The following is a 26,259-nucleotide window of genomic DNA, read 5'->3' on the forward strand; positions in this document are numbered from 1 at the left end:
GTCCAACTCTAACTGATGGTGACCTCCATGTTTTCTGGCTCTGCCCACATCCAAAACTTCTGCTTTGAGTTTTTCCATCTATTCAATTCAACTTTCAATTCAACTTTATTTATATAGCGCCAATTCACAACAAAGTCATCTCAGGGCACTTTACAGAATAAAGTCAAGATTATAAAGATATATAAAGAGAACCCAACAATTCCCCTGGAGCAAGCCATAGGCAACAGTAGAGAGGAAAAACTCCCTTTAACGGAAGAAACCTCCAGCAGAACCAGGCTCAGGGTGGACGGCCATCTGCCTCGACCGGTTGGGGTGAGTGGAAAGGGGAGAGAGAAAAGAACAGAGCAACAAAAAGCAACAACAAAACATTGGGCAGATTGGTAGGACCAGTAGCTGCACGCTGGAAGACACACAGCTTCAAAGCCGGGGGACACCTGCAGAAAGGGACAGAGAGAGGAGGACAGAGGAGGACAAAGACAACTACGGGAGAGAACACACAGAGTTAATGACATACAGTGGTGACAATTGCGGGATGAGAGGAGAGGAGAGATGGTCAAGAGGAGGAAAGGAGCTCAGTGCATTGGGGGGTGGGTCCCCCAGCAGTCTAAGCCTATGGCAGCATAACTATAACTAACTATATGCTTTATTAAAAAGGAAGGTTTTAAGCCTAGACTTAAAAGTAGAGAGGGTGTCTGCTTCCCGAATCTGAACTGGGAGCTGGTTCCACAAGAGAGGAGCTTGATAGCGAAAGGCTCTACCTCCCATTCTACTTTTGGAAATTCTGGGAACCACAAGTAGGCCTGCATTCTGAGAGCGAAGTGGTCTACTGGGATGATATGGTGCTATGAGGTCTTCTATATATGATGGAGCCTGAACATTCAGAGCTTTATATGTAAGAAGCAGGGTTTTAAATTCTTTTCTAAATTTAATGGGAAGCCAATGGAGAGAAGCTAGTGAAGGTGAAATATGATCTCTCTAGTTCCAGTCAGCACTCTTGCTGCAGCATTTTGGATTAATTGCAGGCTCTTTAGGGAGTTACTGGGGCATCCTGAAAGTAGGGAATTACAGTAGTCCAACCTAGAGGTAACAAATGCATGGACCAGTTTTTCGGCATCACTTTGAGACAGGATGCTCCTAATTTTGGCAATGTTCCGTAGGTGGAAGAAGGCTGTTCTAGAGATTTGTTTTATATGTGAGTTAAAGGACAGATCCTGATCAAACATAACTCCAAGGTTCCTTGCAGTAGTACTGTAGGCCAGACTTATGCCATCTATGGTAACAATATGGTTGGACATCATATCTCTGAGATTTTTTCGGCCCAAATACTATGACTTCAGTTTTGTCTGAGTTTAAAAGTAAGAAATTGTGGGACATCCAGGCCTTTATGTCTTGTAGGCTTGAAGCTTTATTAACTGATTATTTTCATCTGGTTCCATAGATAAATATAGCTGGGTATCAGCAGCATAACAGTGGAAATTTATGGAGTGTTTTCTAATAATGTTGCCTAACGGAGACATATATAAAGTAAAAAGTAGTGGTCCTAACACAGAGCCTTGTGGAACTCCATAGCTAACCTTTGTGTGCATGGAGGATTCATCATTAACATGAACAAACTGAAATCTATCAGATAGATAAGATTTAAACCAACCTAGTGCAGTTCCTGTAATTCCAATTTCATGTTCCAGTCTCTGTAATCAAATGTTATGATCAATGGTATCAAATGCAGCACTAAGGTCTAACAGAACAAGTATAGAGATGAGTCCATATCTGAGGCCATGAGAAGATCGTTGGTGACTTTTACCAGTGCTGTTTCTGTACTATGATGAACTCTAAATCCTGACTTAAAGTCTTCATACAAATTATTCCTATGAAGGTGATGACATCATTGTTTTGCGACTACATTTTCAATTATTTTAGAAATAAAGGGGAGATTAGATATTGGTCTGTAATTTGCTAAAACACCTGGGTCAAGACAGGGTTTTTTAAGTAGTGGTTTAATTACAGCTACCTTATAGGCCTGTGGTACATAACCTGCTTCTAAAGATAGATTGATGATATCTAATACAAACGTATCTATTAAGGGTAAAGCTTCCTTGAGCAGCTTAGTTGGAATAGGGTCTAGCAGACAGGTTGTTGGTTTAGATGAGGTAATAATTGAAGTTAGCTCAGAGAGATCTATGGGTAAAAAGCAGTCTAACAGGGATTTGGGCCTTATTGATGACTCTAGCACTGCTGTACATGAAGATGTATCTGTAATATTTGGGGGGAGGATCTGGTGAATTCTTTCCCTAATGGCTACAATTTTATTAGTAAAGAAAATCATGAAGTCATTGCTGCTCAGAGTTAAGAGAAAACTAGGCTCAACAGATCTATGGCTCTTAGTCAGTCTGGCTACAGTGCTGAATAGAAACCAGGGGTTGTTCTTGTTTTCTTCTATTAATGATGTAATGTACTAATATCCTTGTTCATATTTCTGATGTAATAAATTCTTCTCAGATGCAGATTTATACAGATACATGACAGCAGTTTGTCAATAACAGACAGTTACAAATTTTACTGAAATATTTCAACAATCATGTTTCTCACCAAATCAAAGTTTAAAGAAGCAGTTTTCTATTCAGCTTCATTATATCTGGTAAATATGGATTGATTTATTATGCCTGAATTGAACTTGATAAAATAATTATTTTACAGAAGTAAAATCTTGGATTTTAAACACATTTAGTCATTTATCAGACTTTTACACAGCGACTTCCAAGTGAGACAGACACACGTGAGTCTCATTCATGGACACATTGACAAGTGGACTGGAGGAGCTGGGATCAAACCACTGACCCTGCAGGTGGTGGACAACCTGCTTTACCTCTTGATCCACAGCCACATGAACTCAAAGCATCTATTTGATTTAATTTCCAGTTCATCATGAGTGGATCTAATGAAACTATGAGCACAGAAACATGAGTTTATTTTCCATCAACACACATGAAAACTACAGACTGGATGAGCAGGTTTTTATTGGACTGAATCAATCAAAGTTACAACAAGCAACAAAACTAAGAGACAAAGACAGATACAGAGAGAGGGAGCAGAGTGACATCAGTAGCAGAGTCCCTGGAACACATGTCAGGACTGGGGACACTGGTCTCTCCTCAGTGTCTGTCTGACCGCAGTCTGGGAGCCCTGGGTGGCCTCACAGGTCACAGAGCCTGCATTCCTCCACTGGTCTGCAGGGATCCTCAGGGTGCTGCTCCAGCTGTAGCGTCCGTCCTTCTCCAGCACCCCGGGACTCCTGGTCTCCTCCCAGCTGCTGCCGCTGCTGCTGCCGTCCACCTTCCAGGACAGAGTCCAGTCTGAAGGGAAGCCCTTGTTGGCCAGACACATGAGTGAGACCTTGTCCTTCTGCTGCTCCTCGCTGGATGGGGACAGCACGGTCAGGCTGGGACGGACATCACCTACAGTAGGAGACACCAGTCAGTTAGAGGACAAAGACGAAACAGTTGGACACCTTTACTGTGTGAGAGTGGGTTTGGTCCTTGAAGGAGTTTCTGTCAGATGGTTGTTCTGCTCCACCAGTCACTGACTCACACATTGTTTCACTTCCCTTTAAGAAACCTCTCATGCAGATCAGGACAGAGACAAACATCAGACAGTTTGACCTGAAATATGTCCCATAAATCTTAACTCTACATTATTTTCAAATATGTAGTGGAAACATACAGACAGAAAAACACCATGTGACAACAATCAAATGTTCTTCATGTGGATTTCAATCCCAATCAAACACATCAAATGATTTCAAATCTACAGCAACAAATAACAAGAAATTCAATAAAGTCATTTTCAAACATCACTAGTTATCGTTACTCTGTTAGAATTTAGTGGAAACAAGTCACATTCAAAGATCACAAAGCAGTTTTCAATGTGGTGGATTAAAGTAGTTTAACTTTGACCCTGACAGGAACATGGAAAGATACGTTTAGTAAAACTGCTCTGAGTTCACCTCCATGATGAAGGTGGGGAATAAAAACACAAATACTGAATCTGTTCCAAAGAAAACCAGATCATTTCACCTGCTGCTACTATTTAAAACACGACTTCACAAGATTTGATTTAGTATTTGATCAGAAACTTACTCCCAACATCCAGTCTGGTTCCTCCACCAAAAGTCCACCACAGTGATACAAAGTGACTGAGTCGTCGTACAAAAACCTCTGACTGTACAGAGACACGGCTCTCTGACTTTGGAACAAACAAACTCAACAAAATGAGTCGTTGGTTGTAAACATGTCTCAGCTGATACGAAAATTGAAAATAACCTCAAAATGTCTTTAGTTTTAAATTAATAATTAACAATTCAGGAAAATGGGAATTAAATGTTTTACTAAATATGATTATTTAAAAAACCAAAATTTCATATTGTTTGTAATTATTATTTAAAAAAAAAGAAGTTTTCAGAAAACTGCCAAATAATAAAAAGATAATAAATAGCCAAAATAATTAGAAACTCATCAATCCACTGATAATCAGTTTATTAAAGTCCCTGTTGGAGTCAGTGTGATCATTTCCATAGAGCCACTTTGCATCAGCAGCACCATGCTCCAGTGCTCTGGGAGAGTTTATAGTCCTGAGAGTTGAACACTGGATGACTGACAGCTGTCCTTCATGACAACAGAAGACACAGAAATCCTCCTCATCAAAAACATGACTCTGATCTCCGTCCTCATCTGGACTCTCCTCTGCTGCTGCTTCACAGGTAAAGTCCAGAGAATCCAACTCCTTTCTTCTATCAACATCCGTCCCACTGAAATGAAGCTGTGATGCTGATGATGATGCTGCTTTCTGTTTTTGTCTCTGTGTCCTCAGAGTCCAGAGGTCAGGTCACAGTGACTCAGCCTGGAGCACTGAGCTCTACTGTTGGGGGGACTGTCTCCATCAGTTGTAGGGTTGATCCAAAAGTTTATATAGGATCTTCAAGTGGAAAACACTATTTGCACTGGTACCGTAAAAGAGATGGAGATGCTCCTAAACTCCTCATTGCCAGGGCTGATGAGAGGCAATCTGGGATATCAGATCGTTTTTCAGGCAGTGGATCAAACTCTGACTTCACTCTGACCATCAGTGGAGTCCAGACTGAAGATGCAGCAGTTTACTACTGTCAGAGTGCTCACAGCATCAACAGTCAGTGGTTGTTCACACAGTGAAAAAGCATCGTACAAAAACCTCCCTCAGTCAGACTGAACAGAAACTGAACTGATGCTGCAGCTGGAAGCTACTGCAGAGACTGATACAGTTCACTGAATGTACACAAACACCAGTTGATGGTTAAAGTCTATCGAGATCATTAAATCTAAAGATTAAGATGAATATAAAGCAACAAGAACATTTTTTCTAATGTTTTTGTTCATCTACTGCATGAATTTTTATACAAGGTTCCAGAGAAACTTCTGGCTCAACATCAAAGAATATTTTGAGGTGAACAAAAAACCTGGAAATTCCTATTTGAATAGTTGGTTGGTGAAAACTTTTCTTAGTTAGAAATGTTTCGCTACTTATCGACGTAGCTACTTATAAATCAATCCAAACTGAAGAAGCTGTTTGGATAATTAGTGAAACATTGTTAACTAAGAAGAAAAAGTCCAGTTTACACCATTCAACCTTCAAATATCTGGTTAGAAATTAAAGCATATTTTCTCAATAGTTCCTCCAGTTTGAATGTGCAGAAAATCATTGACATTGCTTGAATCCTCATTTCACCAGGATTCAGATGTAAAGTTAGTTCATATGTTGGTAATAACTTGCAGTGGTACCTTCAGAAACCTGGAGAAGCTCCTAAACTCCTGATTTATGATGCAGCAACCCGTCAGTCTGGAGTTTCAGATCATTTCACTGGACGTGGATCTGATCCTGATTATACTCTGTCCATCAGTGCAGTTCAGACTGAAGATGCAGGAGTTTATTACTGTCAGCAGGATTACAACTCGTTCATACAGTGAAACAACGTCGTACAAAAACCTCCCTGAGCTGAAGAGGAACTGATGTTTGCAGCTGACAGAGAGAAATAGAAACAAATTGATAAAGTCTGACTGACATTGATATTTTACGTAACATAGTATTGTGATATAGAATTTATAGAAATATACTATAATTATAATTTTTTGGTTATTTTAACTTTTTGTTGGTATTTTAAAGGTTAATTACATTTAAAGTAGATACATTCATTAAGGTTGAAATTTAGGACAACACTTGTTTCTTTTGCTTTGAAAAAGAATAGAATTTTTCATTTAATTTAAAATCACGTTTTTTAATTTGCTTGTTTCATACACAGTTCAATGACAGTTTTATTCTGAACCTGAACACGTGACATGTATCCAGATATCTTGTATTTATAAGAACACATGTTGTAATCAGTCAACACTGATGTGTGAAATGAAGCAGGTCACAGGTTCACAGGTTCACTTAATCTGGGAATTATAGATTTGTCGTGTGCAGAAGGACCCTGATATAAATGTTATAGAGTTAACTACACTCTAACATGAACTTCATGCTTTATTTTGTACATCATTTCCAAGTAATCAAGTTGACTTCAGTAAGACTGGACCTAATGGAACTATTAAATTTTGGTCTCTTTCTATGAGACTGAAGTCTGTGAGTCCCCGTTTGGCCTCACTGGTCACAGAGTTCACCCTTCACCACTGGTCTGCACAATTAATCTCTAAACGTTATAAGTCACAAAGAAATGACGATCACCTGTGAATTTAGTCAGATACAAATTTATCAGCATTAAAAATTTCTTTGATTACATTAAATAATTTTTCACAATAATTTGTCACTTTCAAACACATCAAATTAGACATTTAAATGCAAAAAACATAATGTGCAGAGCAGTTTCACATTAGTAAAATTGCATGATGAAGGTGGGGAATAAAAACACAAATACTGAATCTGTTCCAAACTATGTAGTGGAAACATCGAGACAGAAACCTGCTTGTCGCTCAGCTTCTAATCCGTGGCTCACCGACTGGATCTGTGAGCAACGCACCACACTCAAGAGTGCTGAGAGGAAGTGGCTTAAATCCAAGAATGCATCTGCTTTTGCAGAGTATCAGGATCTGTTTGCCCAGTGATACTGTGAGAAAAAGATCCAAAGACTGAATACTACCAGGAGAAACTCAGCAACACCTCAGACACCAGAAAGCTGTTCTCCACTTTTAAATCACATCTACCCACCTCCACCTCCTCCATCCACGTCTCTCACTGCCAACAATTTACCGGCTTCTTTACTAATAAGGTGGCAGCCATCAGCTCACAGTTCTCTCCTCCAGGTGATGACATCCTGCTAACTTCCTCCAACACTGCATTGCTGTCCTCATTTTCAACTCTGACTGAGGATGACGTATCCACCCTCCCCCTCTCTAACCATCCGACCACCTGCTCTCTGGATCTGATCCTTTCCACTCTCCTTCAAGTAGTAACACCCACAATAATGCCAGATATTACACAAATTATCAACACATCTCTCACAACAGGCACTTTTCCGACCTCATTCAAGCAGGCCCAGATTACCCCACTGCTCAAGAAGCCTTCTCTTGATCCCTCCCTTGTGGAGAATTACAGACCTGTCTCTCTTCTTCCATTTCTGGCAAAGACAACGGAACGAGTAGTCTTCAATCAATTCTTACACTTTCTTTTCAAGAACAACTTCCTTGATGTCAACCAGTCTGTCTTCAAAAGGTCACTCCACAGGAACAGCACTCCTGACTGTCATAGAATCTCATCGAGCTGCAAAAGTCGCAGGTCAGTCGGTCTTGTGTCTTTATCCTACTTGATCTATCTTCAGCCTTTGACACTGTAAACCATCAGATCCTCTTGTCCACACTCTCTGACTTGGGCATCTCTGGATCAGCTCTAGCCTGGCTTCAGTCTTACCTATGGGGATGAACCTTCAAGGTGTCTTGGCAGGGGCATGTTCTCACTCTCATAGCCTCTCTACCGGTGTGCAGCAGGGTTCAGTTCTTGGTCCTCTTTTTTCTTATGTCTATTCTACATCCCTGGGTTGTATCATCCACTCACATGGTCTTTCTAATCACTGGTATGCTGATGACACACAGCTTTCCTGTCCTTTCCACCGAACGACTCCACTGGACCAAAGTCCTTGTCTTCCCAGCCAGACCTTCAACACAACACAACATTGGCATCAACACTGGATCTACAGTGATTGTCCCCACCAAGATGGTCAGAAATCTGGGGATCATTATTGACAGCCAATCAGGAAGATCCGACCCTACATCACGGAATATACAACGCAACTCATTGTACAGGCGCTGGTCATTTCTCTACTTGATTACTGAGGTTACCAGTATCCACAATCAAACCTTTGCAAATGATCCAAAATGCGACAGCTCGCCTCACTCTTCAGATCTCTACACTGGCTTCCTGTAGCTGCTCGCATCAGGTTCAGAGCTCTGTCTCTTGCCTACAGGGTGATCCCCTCAACGGCTACTGCTTATCTCAACTCCCTTATTCTGTGCTACAGTCTCTCCTGTCCGCTGGGCTCTGCCAATGAACGACATCTGGTGGTCCCAGCACCACACAGAAGGCACCAAGCAAAACTCTTCAGCTCAATGATCCCATGATGGTGGAATGATCTACCAAACTCTGGACGCTCAGCAAACTCACTCCCAATATCCTAAAAACTGCTGAAAACAGAACTCTTCCACACCTTCCTATGCACTGTGTTGCTCTTGTCACACTTATAGAGTGTATATTTAATTTTAGTAAACCTGTAATTTTAGTAAACCTGGGGCAAGGGGAGGTTTGAAATGTGAAAAGAGGGTTTATTAAGAAAAGGTAAACAACTGAAAATCACTCCATGAAGAGGGCAGGAAAACACATGTAGTAATAGCAAAACAAAGTAAAACAGAACATGAACCCAGCAAGACATCCTGTCTCTGGCCACACAACGAAGTGTGTTAGGTAGATATCAACTATAAACCTACCTACACCTGAACATTTGCTTCCCAGAAGGGAGCCCACGGGAACCAGCACAAATCATCAATCTCAAGGACTTAAAAGACAATGAAGACAAAAGGACAAAGTGACATGAACTTGCTAAATAAGACTCGTGACCACATTGTATGAAGGTTGATTTGCATTGACTCATCCCTTTGTTCTTTGTGTGAACCCAGCTGTTGAGTTGTATGTATAAAAGGCTGAACAACCTACACATCTGGGTCAATCTGATTGAACCACTCATGAGTGTAGCTCTGTTCTGCTCTGCATGTTTCTCCATTTTGCTGATTAAATTCACCATTATCATTCACTTGTAAGTTGCCTTTTTGCCTCCTAACTTGCCTTACAGTTTTTGCCACGACAGAATTGGTGTTAGAAAAGTGGGATTGGACGCGTGGTCTGGACTCTGATGGATGAACAGTAGCAGTGTACACAAGTAACAGTTGATTCCTCCCTATGGTTGAGAAGCTCTTGTCCTGAGGAGCCCACCCGCCGATCCAATCCAGGAGCGATACGGACCGTAATACGGCGATGAAACAGCAATGGAGAAAAACGCGAGCAGACCAGAACTTGGTAAGAGAGCTCTATAAAACTCACTACTGGTTGGGTAGTTGACAAGACGTTGTCTTAGTTGAACCGTTGTGGTATTGACTACTGTTGTATGCGGCGCAGTAAATTCTGAGTCGCACGAGGAAAGATAGCACTAGGGAACGGCAACTAGAGGAATGGGTTTAGTACTGGGTACTATAAGAGAAATAAGCACCTGGCCTGGGCACAGTCTTCAACTGATTTGTCACCATTATGTGAAGAAATGTCAAAAAAATATAAGGGTAGTTGTAATCAGTTGACTGAATGGTGGGAATTGGGGTTTTCTAAAGAGGGTAGTCTGAGTAGCAGACAGTTAACTCAGTTAAAAGATAAACTGGAAAGGAAAGAAAGGGAGAGTGCAGAGCATCACAAGTCCTTGTCCAAACAAAGTAAAAGAAAGCATAAGGTGTTCCAACCTGACTGGAAGGCATTTAGTATGTGGAAGGATGAATGTCACATGAGGGAGAGTAGAATGTTTAGAAGACAGAATACAAATAGAACAGAAAGAACCAGAAAATGTAGTTTATAGACCAAAAGATTGTTCTGACACTGAACCTCTGCATCCTGTATTGTCTGAGTTTTACAAGGTGGATCCAGATCTGGACTCTGCTCCTCCACTGCCTCCCCCACCATACCAGAGCCAAGCAGCACAGAAGGGGGAAATCCAAGCCAGCCCTCCCCCATCAGAAAATGCAGCAGCCACAGAAGGAGCACAAAAAAAAGGACAGAACTTTCCCCCCAATCTTGAAGAACAGAAAAGAGATGGTATGCATGTCCTAACTTTCCCTATGATTGAGGTGAGAGGAGTTCATGGCCCCCAACTTGTTTTCCGCCCCTGGACAGAATTGGACATTAAAGAAGCAATTGACAAAGTCACTCATCCAAAAAGAAATGCTAACAAGTGGGGAGAGGACTTCCAGAATACTTGGACCCGTTGTCCTCAGGGCTATTCTGAGAGTCCAGGTTACTTTCATCAAGCTCTCAACAGAAACCTCCAAGATCTTAATTTTCAGTGATCTTACAGTACGTAGATGTTTGTGCAGCAAAAAGTGACATATCTGGGCCATGTGATCACCACAGAGGGCCAAACACAAATTCTTGCAATTCAAAATATTCCTATGCCTGTTACAAAAAAACAGAAGATGAGTTTCCTTGGCATGACATCATTCTGCAGACAGTGGATCCCAAATTACTCTTTGTGTGAAGCTTCGCTGTCTGCTATGGTGCATGGTAAACAACTTTCTGCACGTCATAAAATTAAGTGGACTATTGAAGGAAAAGAAGCCTTTAGTGATCTTAAGGCAGCACTTGCTGTAGCTCCCACTCTGGCTCTGCCTAATACTAACATGCCTTTTACTCAGTTTGTTGAAAAAAAGTTCATTCACCTTCTCTCTTCTCCACTGTCCTTGAAAGTTGTCATATTTGTCGGCATGAAGACTCACATAGTGGCGACGACGGTTATATTCTTTCAGCACTGCAACATGCTGTGAACACACCAAACATACAGCTTTCCCATTCACTTCCGTGAATAAATTGTAAGTGTAAAAGAAAAGTCAGTTGCTGTAAAAGTGGCCATAAACATAATGTCACTAATTTCCTGAATGTTTATATTTTACTTTTAAAAATACAGTATATTAATTTCCAAACTAATCCCTGTTTATGTATTTGAATACAAAAGAAATGATTTTGAAATAAATGTCTAGAAAAAATTTACAAACAAACTGAACCATTGATAATCAGCCTGATCAGAATGATCCAAGTCCCTGTTGGAGTCAGTGTGATCATTTCCATAGAGCCACTTTGCATCAGCAGCACCATGCTCCAGTGCTCTGGGAGAGTTTATAGTCCTGAGAGTTGAACACTGGATGACTGACAGCTGTCCTTCATGACAACAGAAGACACAGAAATCCTCCTCATCAAAAACATGACTCTGATCTCCGTCCTCATCTGGACTCTCCTCTGCTGCTGCTTCACAGGTAAAGTCCAGAGAATCCAACTCTTCTCCTCTATCAACATCCGTCCCTCTGAAATGAAGCCCACAAAACCATGATGCTGCTTTCTGTTTTTGTCTCTGTGTCCTCAGAGTCCAGAGGTCAGGTCACAGTGACTCAGCCTGGAGCAGTGAGCTCTGCTCTGGGAGGAACCACAACCATCAACTGTAAAACCAGTCAGAATGTTAACCTTTGGAACAACAAACATCTTTTAGCCTGGTACCAACAGAAAGATGGAGAACGTCCTAAACTGCTCATTTATGATGCCACCACTCGAGCATCAGGGATTCCAGATCGTTTTTCAGGCAGTGGATCAAACTCTGACTTCACTCTGAGCATCAGTCGAGTCCAGACTGAAGATGCAGCAGTTTACTACTGTCAGAGTGCTCACTACATCAACAGTCAGTGGTTGTTCACACAGTGAAAAAGCATCGTACAAAAACCTCCCTCAGTCAGACTGAACAGAAACTGAACTGATGCTGCAGCTGGAAGCTACTGCAGAGACTGATACAGTTCACTGAATGTACACAAACACCAGTTGATGGTTAAAGATCAAAAGATCGAGATCATTCACTGTATCTGTTATGCTGAACATCAGTGTGTAACATCTTTACAAAGACTCATTTGTTGGCTCATTTTATTAATTAGTAAACGCTGCAAAAACAGTGATTCATAAACATAACAAACCTCTACCATTAAACTAGAAAAGGCAATTTCCAAGGAAATTACGTGGGAGAGCTGTTAAGTTGCCCGGTAGAGGCCGACTGCTCAGAAGCTGCAGAGAGTGGAGGCTTGCGCACTTTCAAAACCACAAACGCTGAAGAGAGATAACTACAAACAAAAGGAGAAAGAAAGAACTACTACTCTCCTATTTAGAAATGAAGGGACCATTTTAATACTGAAAAACTGAAAAAAAGTGGAAAAGAGCTTTTAATTTGAAAGTGGGTTTCTTCACACGATATGAAAAAGTTTTAGTCTTATCAAAAAAATTAAAAAACTGTGAGCGGCAAAAGGCTTCAACGAACACACTGATGTACTTTATTTGAAGATACTCAATAAAATGAAGATGTGGTGGCGATTTTAAAACAGCCCCCTGTTTGTGATTTGATTAGAATTTAAGAACCTCTGTTATAATGGGCTCCAATGGGAGTTTCAGACGGCACTCTCTCTGCTTCTGGACACTTAGAGAAAGAACCGTCAGTCCTGTGACTATGAGAGTTACATTTACTGAAAGAAGACAAAAATACCTACATTCTGATATAGTTTGTTTATGTAAGATTAGAGTTGACTGAAAGAAAGAAGGAAAAGTGGGAAAAAAGTTGCTAAAGTGGAAGCTGAAAAGTTAGTGTGTGTGATGTCACCCACTCTAGCTGCTCCAACATTCTGCAATACACACTAATGGAAAAGGTGAAAAAGCTCCAAAAGTTGCCTAAAACTAAAACTGCGATTATTCAAAAAGTATAAAAGATACAAAGAAGCTGATCAACACAGAAAAAGTTGAAAGGGACTAGACCCGTATAAACTTTAAATGAAGTTTCTACTCCAAAGTATGATGACAGATGAAAAGAGGCAAGTTGAAGGGAAGTTTTAAGTGGCCATTCATTTTCTATTGGAAGAAAAGTTAATAAAAGTGAAATATAATAAAAAGTATAAAAGTTATTAATAAGAAAAGTAACAGCCCACCAGTCCTAAAAGAGACCTACGTTTAGGAAGACAAACGGTGAGGTGAAGGTAGAGCTGAAGTGGTGGTAGGAAAACAAATGATCGAAAAATGGCGAAATAAAAATAATAATAATAAAGATAAAGGATCTCATAAGTGTGAGAGCTGTGTTACACTAATAATCACAAAATTACCATTTGTTGCCACAAACCTAAATTCAGGAGTAAAGGCATCTAAATAAACTAATCACCACAGTGCAAGTGTAGCCGGTAGCTCAACTGAAACCTCTTCTCTTAGTGGAAGAAAACCTGCGTTGTGTTTGAGTGATGTGGAATGAAGTGAGGACCACAGCGGTTTTGCCAACTGGAAAGGAATTTATTTTCTCTCCTCAAAATTCAGTAAATGAAATCAAAATTCTGTACAGCAACATCATTTGACCAGGCTCCTACATGGACCTCTCCTCAGCAAGACCACTGGCCGACTCAGGAAAGCTGCACAAATCTGCAGGAAGTGACATCACTGACTTGTCAAAGGTCACGTATGGAAAATAAAATGAATGAATTAAATGCTCCCTCAAAAATTATATATAATGCACAGAGACAAATACTTATTAAAATAAAACAACATCAATAAGAAGAAACTGGTGGATTTCTGGTGAAATATAAATCTGTTACATTAATACACATGCTACACAAGGACAACAGAAACAGTCCAAAAACACAGAGGTCAGGCAGAGCAGGAGTCCAGAGTCCAAAGCAGGACAGCACAATGTCCCTATTGTATTGCATATAAAGGACAGGACAGCAGTCCAAACAGTGGCTGGGGGTAGTGGGTTGCAAACAGGCAGATAAAATGATGAGCCACCAGGCAGAGAGGTCAGACTGATTAGCAAGCAGGTTAGCAGATGGGCAGAGAAGTAGCCAGGCTGACTAAGAGCCATAGTTCTGTTGAGCCTAGTTTTCCCTTAACTCTGAGCAGCAATGACTTCATGACTTTCTTTACTAATAAAATTGTAGCCATTAGGGAAAAAATTCACCAGATCCTCCCCCCAAATATTACAGATACATATTCATGTAGAACAGCTCGAGAATCCTCAATCCCTCTTAGACTGCTTTTCACCCATAGATCTCACTGAGCTAAGTTCAATTATCGCCTCCTCAAAACTAACAACATGTCATTTAGAACCTGTTCCAACCAAATTGCTTAAAGATGTTCTAGCTTTAATAGACACATTCATATTAGATTTGATTAATATATCTTTAGAAACTGGCTTATGTACCAAAGGCCTATAAAGTTGCTGTAATCAAACCATTACTTAAAAAACCTTGTCTTGATCCAGCCAACTATAGACCAATATCAAATCTCCCGTTTATTCCTAAAATCCTTGAAAAAGTAGTTGCAAAACAATTATGTGACCACTTTTACAGGAATAATTTGTATGAAGACTTTAAGTCAGGATTTATAGCTCATCACAGTACAGAAACAGCACTGGTAAAAGTCACCAATGATCTTCTCTTGGCTTCAGATAATGGACTTGTGTCCATGCTCGTCTTACTAGACCTTAGTGCCGCATTTGACACCATTAACCACAACATATTATTACAGAGACTAGAACATGGATTTGGGATTAAAGGAACCACACTGCATTGGTTGAAATCTTTTGTCAGACAGATTCCAACTTGTTCATGTTAATGATGACTCTTCTTTATGCACCAAAGTTAGTTATGAAGTTCCACAGGGCTCTGTGTTAGGACCAATACTTTTCAATCTGTATATGTCACCTTTAGGCAAAATTATTAGGAAACATTCCATAAACTTCCACTGCTATGCAGATGATACCCACCTATATTTCTCTGTGAAATCAGAAGATACAAACCAATTAGTCAAACTTGAAGCATGTCTAAAAGACATAAAGACCTGGATGTCCTACAATTTCCTACTTCTAATATCAGACAAAACTGAAATTATTCATTTTGGGCCTAAAAAGTTGAGAAATTTTCTGTTTAACAATATAATTACCATAGATGACATAACTTTGGCCTCCAGTACTGCGGTGAGGAACCTTGGAGTTATTTTTAACCAGGATTTGACGTTTACATCACATATAAGACAAATCTCTAGAACAGCCCTTGTTGTTAGAAGCATCCTGTCTCAAAGTGATGCCGAAAAACTGGTCCATGCATTTGTTACTTCTAGTTTGGACTACTGTAATTCCCTACTTCTGGGGTGTCCTAATAACTCTCTAAAAAGCCTTCAATTAATCCAAAATGCTGCAGCAAGAGTGCTGACTGGATTAGGAAAAAGAGATCATATTTCACCTTCACTAGCTTCTCTCCATTGGCTTCCCATTAAATCTAGAATAGAATTCAAAACCCTGCTCCTTACATACAAAGCTGTTAATGGTCAAGCTCCATCATATTTAAAAGATCTCATAGTTCTGTATCGCCCAATTAGACCACTTCGATCCCAGAATACAGGCCTACTTGTGGTTCCCAGAGTTTGCAAAAGTAGAATGGGAGGCAGAGCCTTTAGCTATCAAGCTCCTCTCCTGTGGAACCAGCTTCCAATCCAAATTCGGGGAGCAGACACCCTCTCTACTTTTAAGACTTGGCTTAAAACCTTCCTTTTTGATAAAGCTTATAGTTAAAACTGCTCACTCAACCTGCACTAGCTCCTACTTAAGATGCTGTAGGTTTAGAGTGTTGGGGGACTCCTGCAACTGCAATGAGCTCCCCTCCCCTTTTTCCCTATACATTTATTTGTCAGCACTGTATGCTATTCATTTTGTGTCCTACCAACCTGTATAATGTTTTGTTTTTGCTTTTTGTTGTCGTTTTGTTGTTGCTTTTTGATATTCTTTTCTTTACTCGCTTCACTTTCAACTCACCCCAACCGGTCAAGGCAGATGGCCGCCCACCCTCCCGCTAAAGGGAGTTTTTCCTCTCCACTGTTGCCCTGGGCTTGCTCAAGGGGGAATTGTTGGGTTGCTTCTACATACTTGTGTAGTCTGGACTTTATTCTGTAAAGTGGCTTGAGATGACTTTGTTGTAAATTGATTATAAATGTTTGTCTGTCTGTGTTGGCCCTGAAATAGACTGGAGACATATCCAGGGTGGACTTGCCTCTCACCCTGTGACAGCTGGGATAGGCTCCAAACCCCCAAGACTCTGAACACTGCTCCGAGTCCCTGGAAAAGCCTTTGGCAGGGTGCTAAGAAAAAAGTCTTGGACTGGTTGTCTGTCCTAGCCATTAAACAGTGGAACAACTCTTTAATTTTGAGAAGGGGGGCTATTGTGGGAGTATTGGGTACAGGAGCCATTATTACAGGCCATGCAGTCCTTGTATAACCGAACGGAGAAGTTTCCGTATTCTCAGTAAGAAGTGAAACGTGTTCCCATGTGGTTTTGCCCCTTGTCACAGATCCAGTGATTGTCATGGACACAACAACCTGTTAATTAGGTGTTCTACTGCTTATCGCCCCCAGGTTGGAGGAGTGTGTGATGCCATCACATTCATGCTGCAGCGGGGGCTCTCTCACCTGGACAAAGTGGGCAGCGCTGTGATTATCATGTTCTTTGATTTCTTCAGTGCCTTTAATAAAATCCAGCCTGTCCTGCTGAGAGAGAAGCTGCTGAAGATGCAGGTTGACCGCTCCATCACCTCATGGCTGTGCGGCTGTGTGGTTGTGTGTGTGTCTGTGACAAAGAAAGGTACAGGAGGTCATTCCTACAAACGGCCACAAGTCTGTACGATGACTCTCTACAGCAGACATGCCCAAAGTCCGGCCCCCGGGCCAAATGCGGTCGCGTTTATATTTCCACTGGCCCGAAACCTCTGTCATAAAATCAATAATCTATGTCCCGCCAGTACTGTTGTCCACAGTATAAAATACACACGAAAAAAAAGCAATTTTATATTTCACCACAAGATGGCAGTAAACTTGTGGCCGAACTCTCGCGACCCCGTTTTTGGCCTGATCTGTTTTGTGCCCATTTCTAAAATGGAAACTGGAAGGAAGAAAAGGAAAGTTGACAGCGAGTGCCGCCGTTTCCAGGACAAGTGGAAATCGGAATATTTTTTTACTGAGTTGCGAAACAACTGTCTCTGCCTAATTTGCCAAGAGACTGTGGCTGTGTTCAAGGAGTCAATATAAAGAGGCGCTACCAGAGAAACATGCTAATTACAACAAGCTAACTGGCAACAACACAGTGAAAATTTGAAGCAACTTGAAGCTGGTTTAATGGCACAGCAGCTTTTTCACAAGAGTTGAATGAAAATAGCACAAAGGCAACGCTGATTACCAAGAACTGCAAACCTTTTACTGAGGTCGAATTTATTAAAGACTGTGTGATGAAAATGATAGAGAACATTTGTCCTGAGAAAAAGCAACAGTTCTCCAATGTTTTCCTGGCTCGTAGCACTGTGTCAAGGAGGATTGAAGAAGTTTCATCTGATATTAACAGAGAGTTGGAGGCAAAAGGAGTGAAGTTTGAATTTTCTTCGTTAGCCTGCGACGAAAGCACTGATGACTGACAGCTGTCCTTCATGACAACAGAAGACACAGAAATCCTCCTCATCAAAAACATGACTCTGATCTCCGTCCTCATCTGGACTCTCCTCTGCTGCTGCTTCACAGGTAAAGTCCAGAGAATCCAACTCCTCTCCTCTATCAACATCCGTCCCTCTGAAATGAAGCCCACAAAACCATGATGCTGCTTTCTGTTTTTGTCTCTGTGTCCTCAGAGTCCAGAGGTCAGGTCACAGTGACTCAGCCTGGAGCAGTGAGCTCTGCTCTGGGAGGAACCACAACCATCAACTGTAAAACCAGTCAGAATGTTAATAATGGGAACAATTTAGCCTGGTACCAACAGAAAGATGGAGAACGTCCCAAACTGCTCTTTTATTATGTTAACAGCCAAGTGCCAGGGACTCCAAGTCGTTTTACAGATGGTGGATCAAACTCTGACTTCACTCTGACCATCAGTGGAGTCCAGACTGAAGATGCAGCAGTTTACTACTGTCAGAGTCTCCACAGCATCAACAGTCAGTGGTTGTTCACACAGTGAAAAAGCATCGTACAAAAACCTCCCTCAGACTGAACAGAAACTGAACTGATGCTGCAGCTGGAAGCTACTGCAGAGACTGATACAGTTCACTGAATGTACACAAACACCAGTTGATGGTTAAAATCGAGATCATTCACTGTTTCTGTTATGCTGAACATCAGTGTTTAACATCTTTACAAAGACTCATTTATGACCTTGTTACTTGATAATATTTTATAATATTCTATAATTATTAAATCTTGATGACTCCACCCTGTAGGGACTGATGCAATCCACTAAACACACACACACACACACAATTTTGCAAAACACTAAATAATTTCTCCATCACAGCTTCTAACTGTCTATTCAAACAAAAAAATTCATCATAATTCTATATTCTCAAGAACCTAAAATGGCTGTTTTAGTGTCTCAGCTTTAAACGTTTTCAGCTAAATATAACTGAACAAAACCATGAAGACAAAGATCAGCATCAAAACCCTTGATGAGTGAAGACAGTCCAAAGATAAACATCACATCCCTGAAATCCTACAAAACTTCATCTTTGTTAACATCTGAACTAAATTCAGAATCAGTTTGGATCATAAAAAGTCAAAGATCAGTGACTTCATTTGTTAATATAAATAACTAAAAATCACTGTAACAAACTGTACAATCACACATTTTCTCTAATATTTGACTGGAAAACTAAAATATAAACAGATTCAAAGATCATTTGGAAACAGCTGTAAACAAAACTATGTGTCCACATTGTCCATCTACTTGTTGTGGAGTGTGACGTCCTCTGACCTCTGTGCTTTAACTTGTTTGCTCTTCTTTCACAGTTACATGTAACTGGTGGTGTTTGTCTCAAAGGCAAAGAAAGTAAAAGACACTGAAAACACACTTGAAGAATTTCTAGACAGAACATAAAGTGTGAAATAAGAGACGTGTGTAAGTCAGTTAAAAACTCCTAAAGGATCCACATTAAAGGCCTGGAGAGAGTCTTACAGAAAGGACTGAGGTGGAAACTTTGCTTTTGGTTGAAAGCACTGCTGCACTGATGGGAAACCCCCTGATCCACTGAGGACAGTTCCAGCTGAGTGACTGTGTGTGTTTGCATATGTGTCCTGCCTCTGTCTCCCAGCTGTTAAGAGACCAGTGTTGATCAGGGTCTGTCCAGGCCTTTCAGAGCCACTGACACGCCGGCAGCACAATGATGATGTCTCTGAGTCTACTGCTGTCCACCCTGGGGCTCCTTGTTCAGGGTGAGACTCTCTTGTGAAAACTTTGCTTCAGGATGAAACCAGGTTCAGCACAATGATGTTCTGCTCTGATGGAGAAACACTGAAACAAGCAGCATTGACCTTCTTCCATCTGTTGTCCATGTTAAACAAATGACCCTCTTCTGTTTGGATGCTGATCATCTTTGTCCAAGCTGGATTTGTCTCAATAACCCTTCTCCTCTTTTTCATGGTTTCCAGGTTCATCAGGACAAATCACCCTGACTCAGTCTCCTGGATCTCAGTCTGTTGTTCCAGGACAGTCTGTCACCATCACATGTAAATCCAGTCAGAGTATTAGTAACTACCTGCACTGGTACCTTCAGAAACCTGGAGAAGCTCCAAGACTTCTTGTGAGATATGCTACAACTCGTCAGTCTGGAGTTTCTGATCGTTTCAGTGCAAGTTATTCTGGGACTGACTTCACTCTGTCCATCAGTGCACTTCAGACTGAAGATGCAGGAGTTTATTACTGTCAGCAGAGTAGCAGCTTCCCGCTCACACAGTGAAACAACGTCGTACAAAAACCTCCCTGAGCTGAAGAGGAACTGATCTGACAACAACTGTAATGAAACTAAAACACTAAAGGTTTGTACAGTAACACAGAACATAACAAGTCAAAGCACAAACTCACAGAAACAGATCATTTATTAAAATACTTTTACTAATACTAATATTGCTTAATACTAATAAAAACTGAGTTTTACCTGCTGTTAAACTGTTACTTGTACTGACTGTTTTCTGTAACAATGAGACGATGAAATGTTGATTGAAATAATGACAGATCTGTCTTAATGTCTAAAAAGTCAAAAATCTTAGTAAATATATAAATAAGTTTCTTTTAACTCCACACATTATAAGATTTTTTTAAATAAACATTTTTTTCCTATTCAATGCACTTAAATGAACATATTAAAAAATAGAAATCATGTTCTTGTTTAGTTTTTGTTCCCATCAACTGTGACCTTCTTGACTATTTATCCACATATATACAGCACAATACTAATAACACACACACACACACACACACACAGCTTCATGAGGAATTGTGTTGGAATTGTCACATGTGTGTGTCAGACACAGGTTTATAGGTTTACAGTTACGTTTGCATCCCCCTACATCCCCCATGTAAGGAGACACAATCTGAACCTAAACCTACAGTAACATAGTAATAATGTACATTCAGCTGCTACAAATGGACTTTTTCCATCAGAAGCAACAAAAATGTCCATTCTTCATCAATTATTTAAAAATGAGCTTTAATTATTTCTGATGAAGGAACATTTGTACCAGCTGAATGTTCCGTAAATGATATGATGATGAAAAAAATGACTTGTTTTTCCATCTAACAATAGCAAAATGCAAACTTTTGCATCCAACTGTAGGACTTATTAATTGTCACACAGTTGTCATTTAATTAGCATCACTCAGTCAGTATCATCAGTACCATGTGTCCACGTGTTGATAAGAGTATTAAAACTTGAAAAATGTCTCTTTACAGTAAAATCTGATTGAAAACATTTCCATTTATTTTTGTCTGATTAATTACAATTTAAACATTTGAATCAACTGACATCTCTACTAACGACCAAAGCTTTCAACTTGAGAACCCAAATAAAAGTGGAAGAGTTACAATGTATGAACCTGTAAGGTCCATTGTTTATGTGGGTCTCACAGTTTGAACTAAGTGGAGTTCATCATGAGTGGATCTAATGAAACTATGAGCACAGAAACATGAGTTTATTTTCCATCAACACACATGAAAACTACAGACTGGATGAGCAGGTTTTTATTGGACTGAATCAATCAAAGTTACAACAAGCAACAAAACTAAGAGACAAAGACAGATACAGAGAGAGGGAGCAGAGTGACATCAGTAGCAGAGTCCCTGGAACACGTCAGGACTGGGGACACTGGTCTCTCCTCAGTGTCTGTCTGACTGGAGTCTGGGAGCCCTGGGTGGCCTCACAGGTCACAGAGCCTGCATTCCTCCACTGGTCTGCAGGGATCCTCAGGGTGCTGCTCCAGCTGTAGCGTCCGTCCTTCTCCAGCACCCCGGGACTCCTGGTCTCCTCCCAGCTGCTGCCGCTGCTGCTGTCGTCCACCTTCCAGGACAGAGTCCAGTCTGAGGGGAAGCCCTTGTTGGCCAGACACATGAGTGAGACCTTGTCCTTCTGCTGCTCCTCGCTGGACGGGGACAGCACGGTCAGGCTGGGACGGACATCACCTACAGTAGGAGACACCAGTCAGTTAGAGGACAGAGACCACACAGTTGGACGCCTTTACTGTGTGAGAGTGGATTTGGTCCTTGACAGAGTTTCTGTCAGATGGTTGTTCTGCTCCACCAGTCACTGACTCACACATTGTTTCACTTCCCTTTAAGAAACCTCTCATGCAGATCAGGACAGAGACAAACATCAGACAGTTTGACCTGAAATATGTCCCATAAATCTTAACTCTACATTAGTTTCAAATATGTAGTGGAAACATGGAGACAGAAAAACACCATGTGACAACAATCAAATGTTCTTCATGTGGATTTCAATCCCAATCAAACACATCAAATGATTTCAAATCTACAGCAACAAATAACAAGAAATTCAATAAAGTCATTTTCAAACATCACTAGTTATCGTTACTCTGTTAGAATTTAGTGGAAACAAGTCAAATTCAAAGATCACAAAGCAGTTTTCAATGTGGTGGATTAAAGTAGTTTAACTTTGACCCTGACAGGAACATGGAAAGATACGTTTAGTAAAACTGCTCTGAGTTCACCTCCATGATGAAGGAGGGGAATAAAAACACAAATACTGAATCTGTTCCAAAGAAAACCAGATCATTTCACCTGCTGCAACTATTTAAAACACGACTTCACAAGATTTGATTTAGTATTTGATCAGAAACTTACTCCCAACATCCAGTCTGGTTCCTCCACCGAACGTGCGCCACAGTGATACAAAGTGACTGAGTCGTCGTACAAAAACCTCTGACTGTACAGAGACACGACTCTGTGACTTTGTCCAACTGAACTAAAGCTGCAACATCTCAACATGTAACTTTACCATTAAAATCAGATTTACTGGTTTATCCACTGTATTAAAAATTTATATTTATCAAAACCAGTTTTTAAATTTCAGTTGCTAAAACAACGTTGTCTCTTAGTACAAAATATTTCCTTAACTACTGTGAAGTAACATGGAAACACAAATATTTGACCTGGAAAACTGAATAACAAGGAGAAAAGCTCCTGAAATATAAGAGTTTTTAAACCTTTGACTTACTTCCAACATCCAGTCTGGTTCCTCCACCAAAAGTCCACCACAGTGATACAAAGTGACTGAGTCGTCGTACAAAAACCTCTGACTGTACAGAGACACGGCTCTCTGACTTTGGAACAAACAAACTCAACAAAATGAGTCATTGGTTGTAAACAGCTGATATGGAAATTGACAATAACCTCTAAGTTTAATTTTACATTAATAATTAACAATTCAGGAAAATGGGAATTAAATGTTTTACTATATATGATAATAAAAAAAACACAATTTTTATTGTTTGTAATTATTACAAATAAGACAAAAGATGTTTTCACCAAACTCATAATTATAATAATAAAAAGATAATAAATAGCCAAACTAATTAGAAACTCATCAATCCACTGATAATCAGCCTGATCAGATTGATCCAAGTCCCTGTTGGAGTCAGTGTGATCATTTCCATAGAGCCACTTTGCATCAGCAGCACCATGCTCCAGTGCTCTGGGAGAGTTTATAGTCCTGAGAGTTGAACACTGGATGACTGACAGCTGTCCTTCATGACAACAGAAGACACAGAAATCCTCCTCATCAAAAACATGACTCTGATCTCCGTCCTCATCTGGACTCTCCTCTGCTGCTGCTTCACAGGTAAAGTCCAGAGAATCCAACTCCTCTCCTCTATCAACATCCATCCCTCTGAAATGAAGCCCACAAAACCATGATGCTGCTTTCTGTTTTTGTCTCTGTGTCCTCAGAGTCCAGAGGTCAGGTCACAGTGACTCAGCCTGGAGCAGTGAGCTCTGCTCTGGGAGGAACCACAACCATCAACTGTAAAACCAGTCAGGATGTTTATTATAGCACATATCACTATTTAGCCTGGTACCAACAGAAAGATGGAGAACGTCCTAAGCTCCTTATTTACTATGCCACCACTCGAGCATCAGGGATTCCAGATCGTTTTTCAGGCAGTGGATCAAACTCTGACTTCACTCTGACCATCAGTAGAGTCCAGACTGAAGATGCAGCAGTTTACTACTGTCAGAGTTATCATGAAATCAACAGTCAAGCTGTGTTCACACAGTGAAAAAGCATCGTACAAAAACCTCCCTCAGTCAGACTGAACAGAAACTGAACTGATGCTGCAGCTGGAAGCTACTGCAGAGACTGATACAGTTCACTGAATGTACACAAACACCAGTTGATGGTTAAAATCTCTAAACATCATTCACTGTATCTGTTATGCTGAACATCAGTGTGTAATATATTTTCAATAACTCATTTATTACCTTGTTACTTTATAATATTCTATAATTATTAAATCTTGATGACTCCACACTGTAGGGACTGATGCAATTCACTAAACACACACACACACACACACACACACAATTTTGCAAAACACTAAATAATTGCTCCATTACAGCTTCTAACTGTCTATTCAAACAAAAAAAATCATCATAATTATATATTCTCAAAAAGCCAAAATGGCTGTTTAAGTGTCTCAGCTTTAAACGTTTTCAGCTAAAAATAACTGAACAAAACCATGAAGACAAAGATCAGCATCAGAACCCTTGATGAGTGAAGACAGTCCAAAGATAAACATCACATCCCTGAAATCCTACAAAACTTCATCTTTGTTAACATATGAACTAAATTCAGAATCAGTTTGGATCATAAAAAGTCAAAGATCAGTGATTTCATTTGTTAATATAAATAACTAAAAATCACTGTAACAAACTGTACAATCACACATTTTCTCTAATATTTGACTGGAAAACTAAAATATAAACAGATTCAAAGATCATTTAGAAAACAGCTGTAAACAAAACTATGTGTCCACATTGTCCATCTACTTGTTGTGGAGTGTGACGTCCTCTGACCTCTGTGCTTTAACTTGTTTGCTCTTCTTTCACAGTTACATGTAACTGGTGGTGTTTGTCTCAAAGACAAAGAAAGTAAAAGACACTGAAAACACACTTGAAGAATTTCTAGACAGAACATAAAGTGTGAAATAAGAGACGTGTGTAAGTCAGTTAAAAACTCCTAAAGGATCCACATTAAAGGCCTGGAGAGAGTCTTACAGAAAGGACTGAGGTGGAAACTTTGCTTTTGGTTGAAAGCACTGCTGCACTGATGGGAAACCCCCTGATCCACTGAGGACAGTTCCAGCTGAGTGACTGTGTGTGTTTGCATATGTGTCCTGCCTCTGTCTCCCAGCTGTTAAGAGACCAGTGTTGATCAGGGTCTGTCCAGGCCTTTCAGAGCCACTGACACGCCGGCAGCACAATGATGATGTCTCTGAGTCTACTGCTGTCCACCCTGGGGCTCCTTGTTCAGGGTGAGACTCTCTTGTGAAAACTTTGCTTCAGGATGAAACCAGGTTCACGACAATGATGTTCTGCTCTGATGGAGAAACACTGAAACAAGCAGCATTGACCTTCTTCCATCTATTGTCCATGTTAAACAAATGATCGTCTTCTGTTTGGATGCTGATCATCTTTGTCCAAGCTGGATTTGTCTCAATAACCCTTCTCCTCTTTTTCATGGTTTCCAGGTTCATCAGGACAAATCACCGTGACTCAGTCTCCTGGATCTCAGTCTGTTGCTCCAGGACAGACTGTCCTCATCAGATGTAAAACCAATAAAGCTATAGGTGATGACATGAACTCGTACCTTCAGAAACCTGAAGCACCTCCAAAACTTCTCATTGCTGATACTACAATCCGTCAGCCTGGAGTTTCTGATCGTTTCAGTGCAAGTTATTCTGGGACTGACTTCACTCTGTCCATCAGTGGCGTTCAGACTGAAGATGCAGGAGTTTATTACTGTCAGCAGGGTAACAGCTTCCCGCTCACACAGTGAAACAACGTCGTACAAAAACCTCCCTGAGCTGAAGAGGAACTGATCTGACTTAACAGCTGCTCAAAAACTAAAACACTAAAGGTTTGTACAGTAACACAGAACATAACAAATAAATGCACAATAAGTGTTGAAAATAATGTATTTCTGTGTATTTTGCTATAGTACTACAAATAAAAACTTGAACAGTCATTTGTACTGACTGTTTACTGTTACAATGAGACGATGAAATGTAACAAGAAACTTATAATTGAATTAATGACAGATCTGTATTAATGTCTAAAAAGCAAAGTAAAAAAAAACAACAATTATGAGAACTCCACAAATAAAACTAATTTGATTTAGAAAATCAAAAAACATTTTTAGAAACAAAAGTATTGACACATAACAGGGTGTTCCAGAAAACCCAAACACATTAAATATTAAACATGATTTAATTAATTAGATCTAAGAAATAAAAAAGTGGTGTGATGACGTTTATTTCCTCTGAGGTTTAGTTTATTATTTATATTCAATACACTCAAATGTACATAATAAATACATAGAAATCATGTTCTTATTGTGTTT

General features: G+C 40.2%; 1 protein-coding gene and 3 gene segments (V, D, J or C); 2 read left to right on the plus strand and 2 right to left on the minus strand.

The window, feature by feature from the left end:
- Positions 1-2,997: 2,997 nt before the first annotated feature.
- On the minus strand, positions 2,998-10,281 carry LOC137102355 (immunoglobulin lambda-like polypeptide 5). The gene is made up of 3 exons (XM_067481793.1): positions 10,146-10,281; positions 4,134-4,316; positions 2,998-3,452 (listed from the first exon to the last, which is right to left on the minus strand). Exons 1-3 carry the CDS (start codon positions 10,279-10,281, stop codon positions 3,124-3,126), a joined length of 648 nt encoding a protein of 215 aa, XP_067337894.1. The 3' UTR covers positions 2,998-3,123.
- An 8,737-nt stretch (positions 10,282-19,018) lies between these two features.
- Positions 19,019-20,421, plus strand: LOC137102061 (immunoglobulin kappa variable 6D-21-like). The segment is given in 2 exon segments: positions 19,019-19,561; positions 19,778-20,421. Coding segments are annotated over 2 exon segments (360 nt in total).
- Positions 20,422-21,301: 880 nt separating this feature from the next.
- LOC137102360 (Ig kappa-b4 chain C region-like) lies at positions 21,302-22,993 on the minus strand (the record flags this gene model as incomplete). The annotated part of the segment is given in 2 exon segments: positions 21,302-21,803; positions 22,858-22,993. Coding segments are annotated over 2 exon segments (465 nt in total), but the record flags the coding sequence as incomplete, so codon positions are not given.
- A 1,847-nt stretch (positions 22,994-24,840) lies between these two features.
- LOC137133705 (immunoglobulin kappa variable 6D-21-like) lies at positions 24,841-26,259 on the plus strand. The segment is given in 2 exon segments: positions 24,841-25,171; positions 25,388-26,259. Coding segments are annotated over 2 exon segments (360 nt in total).

The sequence above is a fragment of the Channa argus genome, chromosome 1, assembly GCF_033026475.1.
Source record: "Channa argus isolate prfri chromosome 1, Channa argus male v1.0, whole genome shotgun sequence".
Classification (NCBI taxonomy): domain Eukaryota; kingdom Metazoa; phylum Chordata; class Actinopteri; order Anabantiformes; family Channidae; genus Channa; species Channa argus.

Excerpts from the sequence above, each read along its gene's own strand:
- LOC137102355 (XM_067481793.1), bottom strand. The coding sequence starts at position 10,281 with ATGGGGGAGGGCTGGCTTGGATTTCCCCCTTCTGTGCTGCTTGGCTCT. Across the intron at positions 4,317-10,145 it reads ACAGGATGCAGAGGTTCAGT|GTTATTTTCAATTTTCGTAT; the intron begins GTCAGAACAATC and ends AGACATTTTGAG. Across the intron at positions 3,453-4,133 it reads AACCAGACTGGATGTTGGGA|GTGATGTCCGTCCCAGCCTG; the intron begins GTAAGTTTCTGA and ends CTCCTACTGTAG.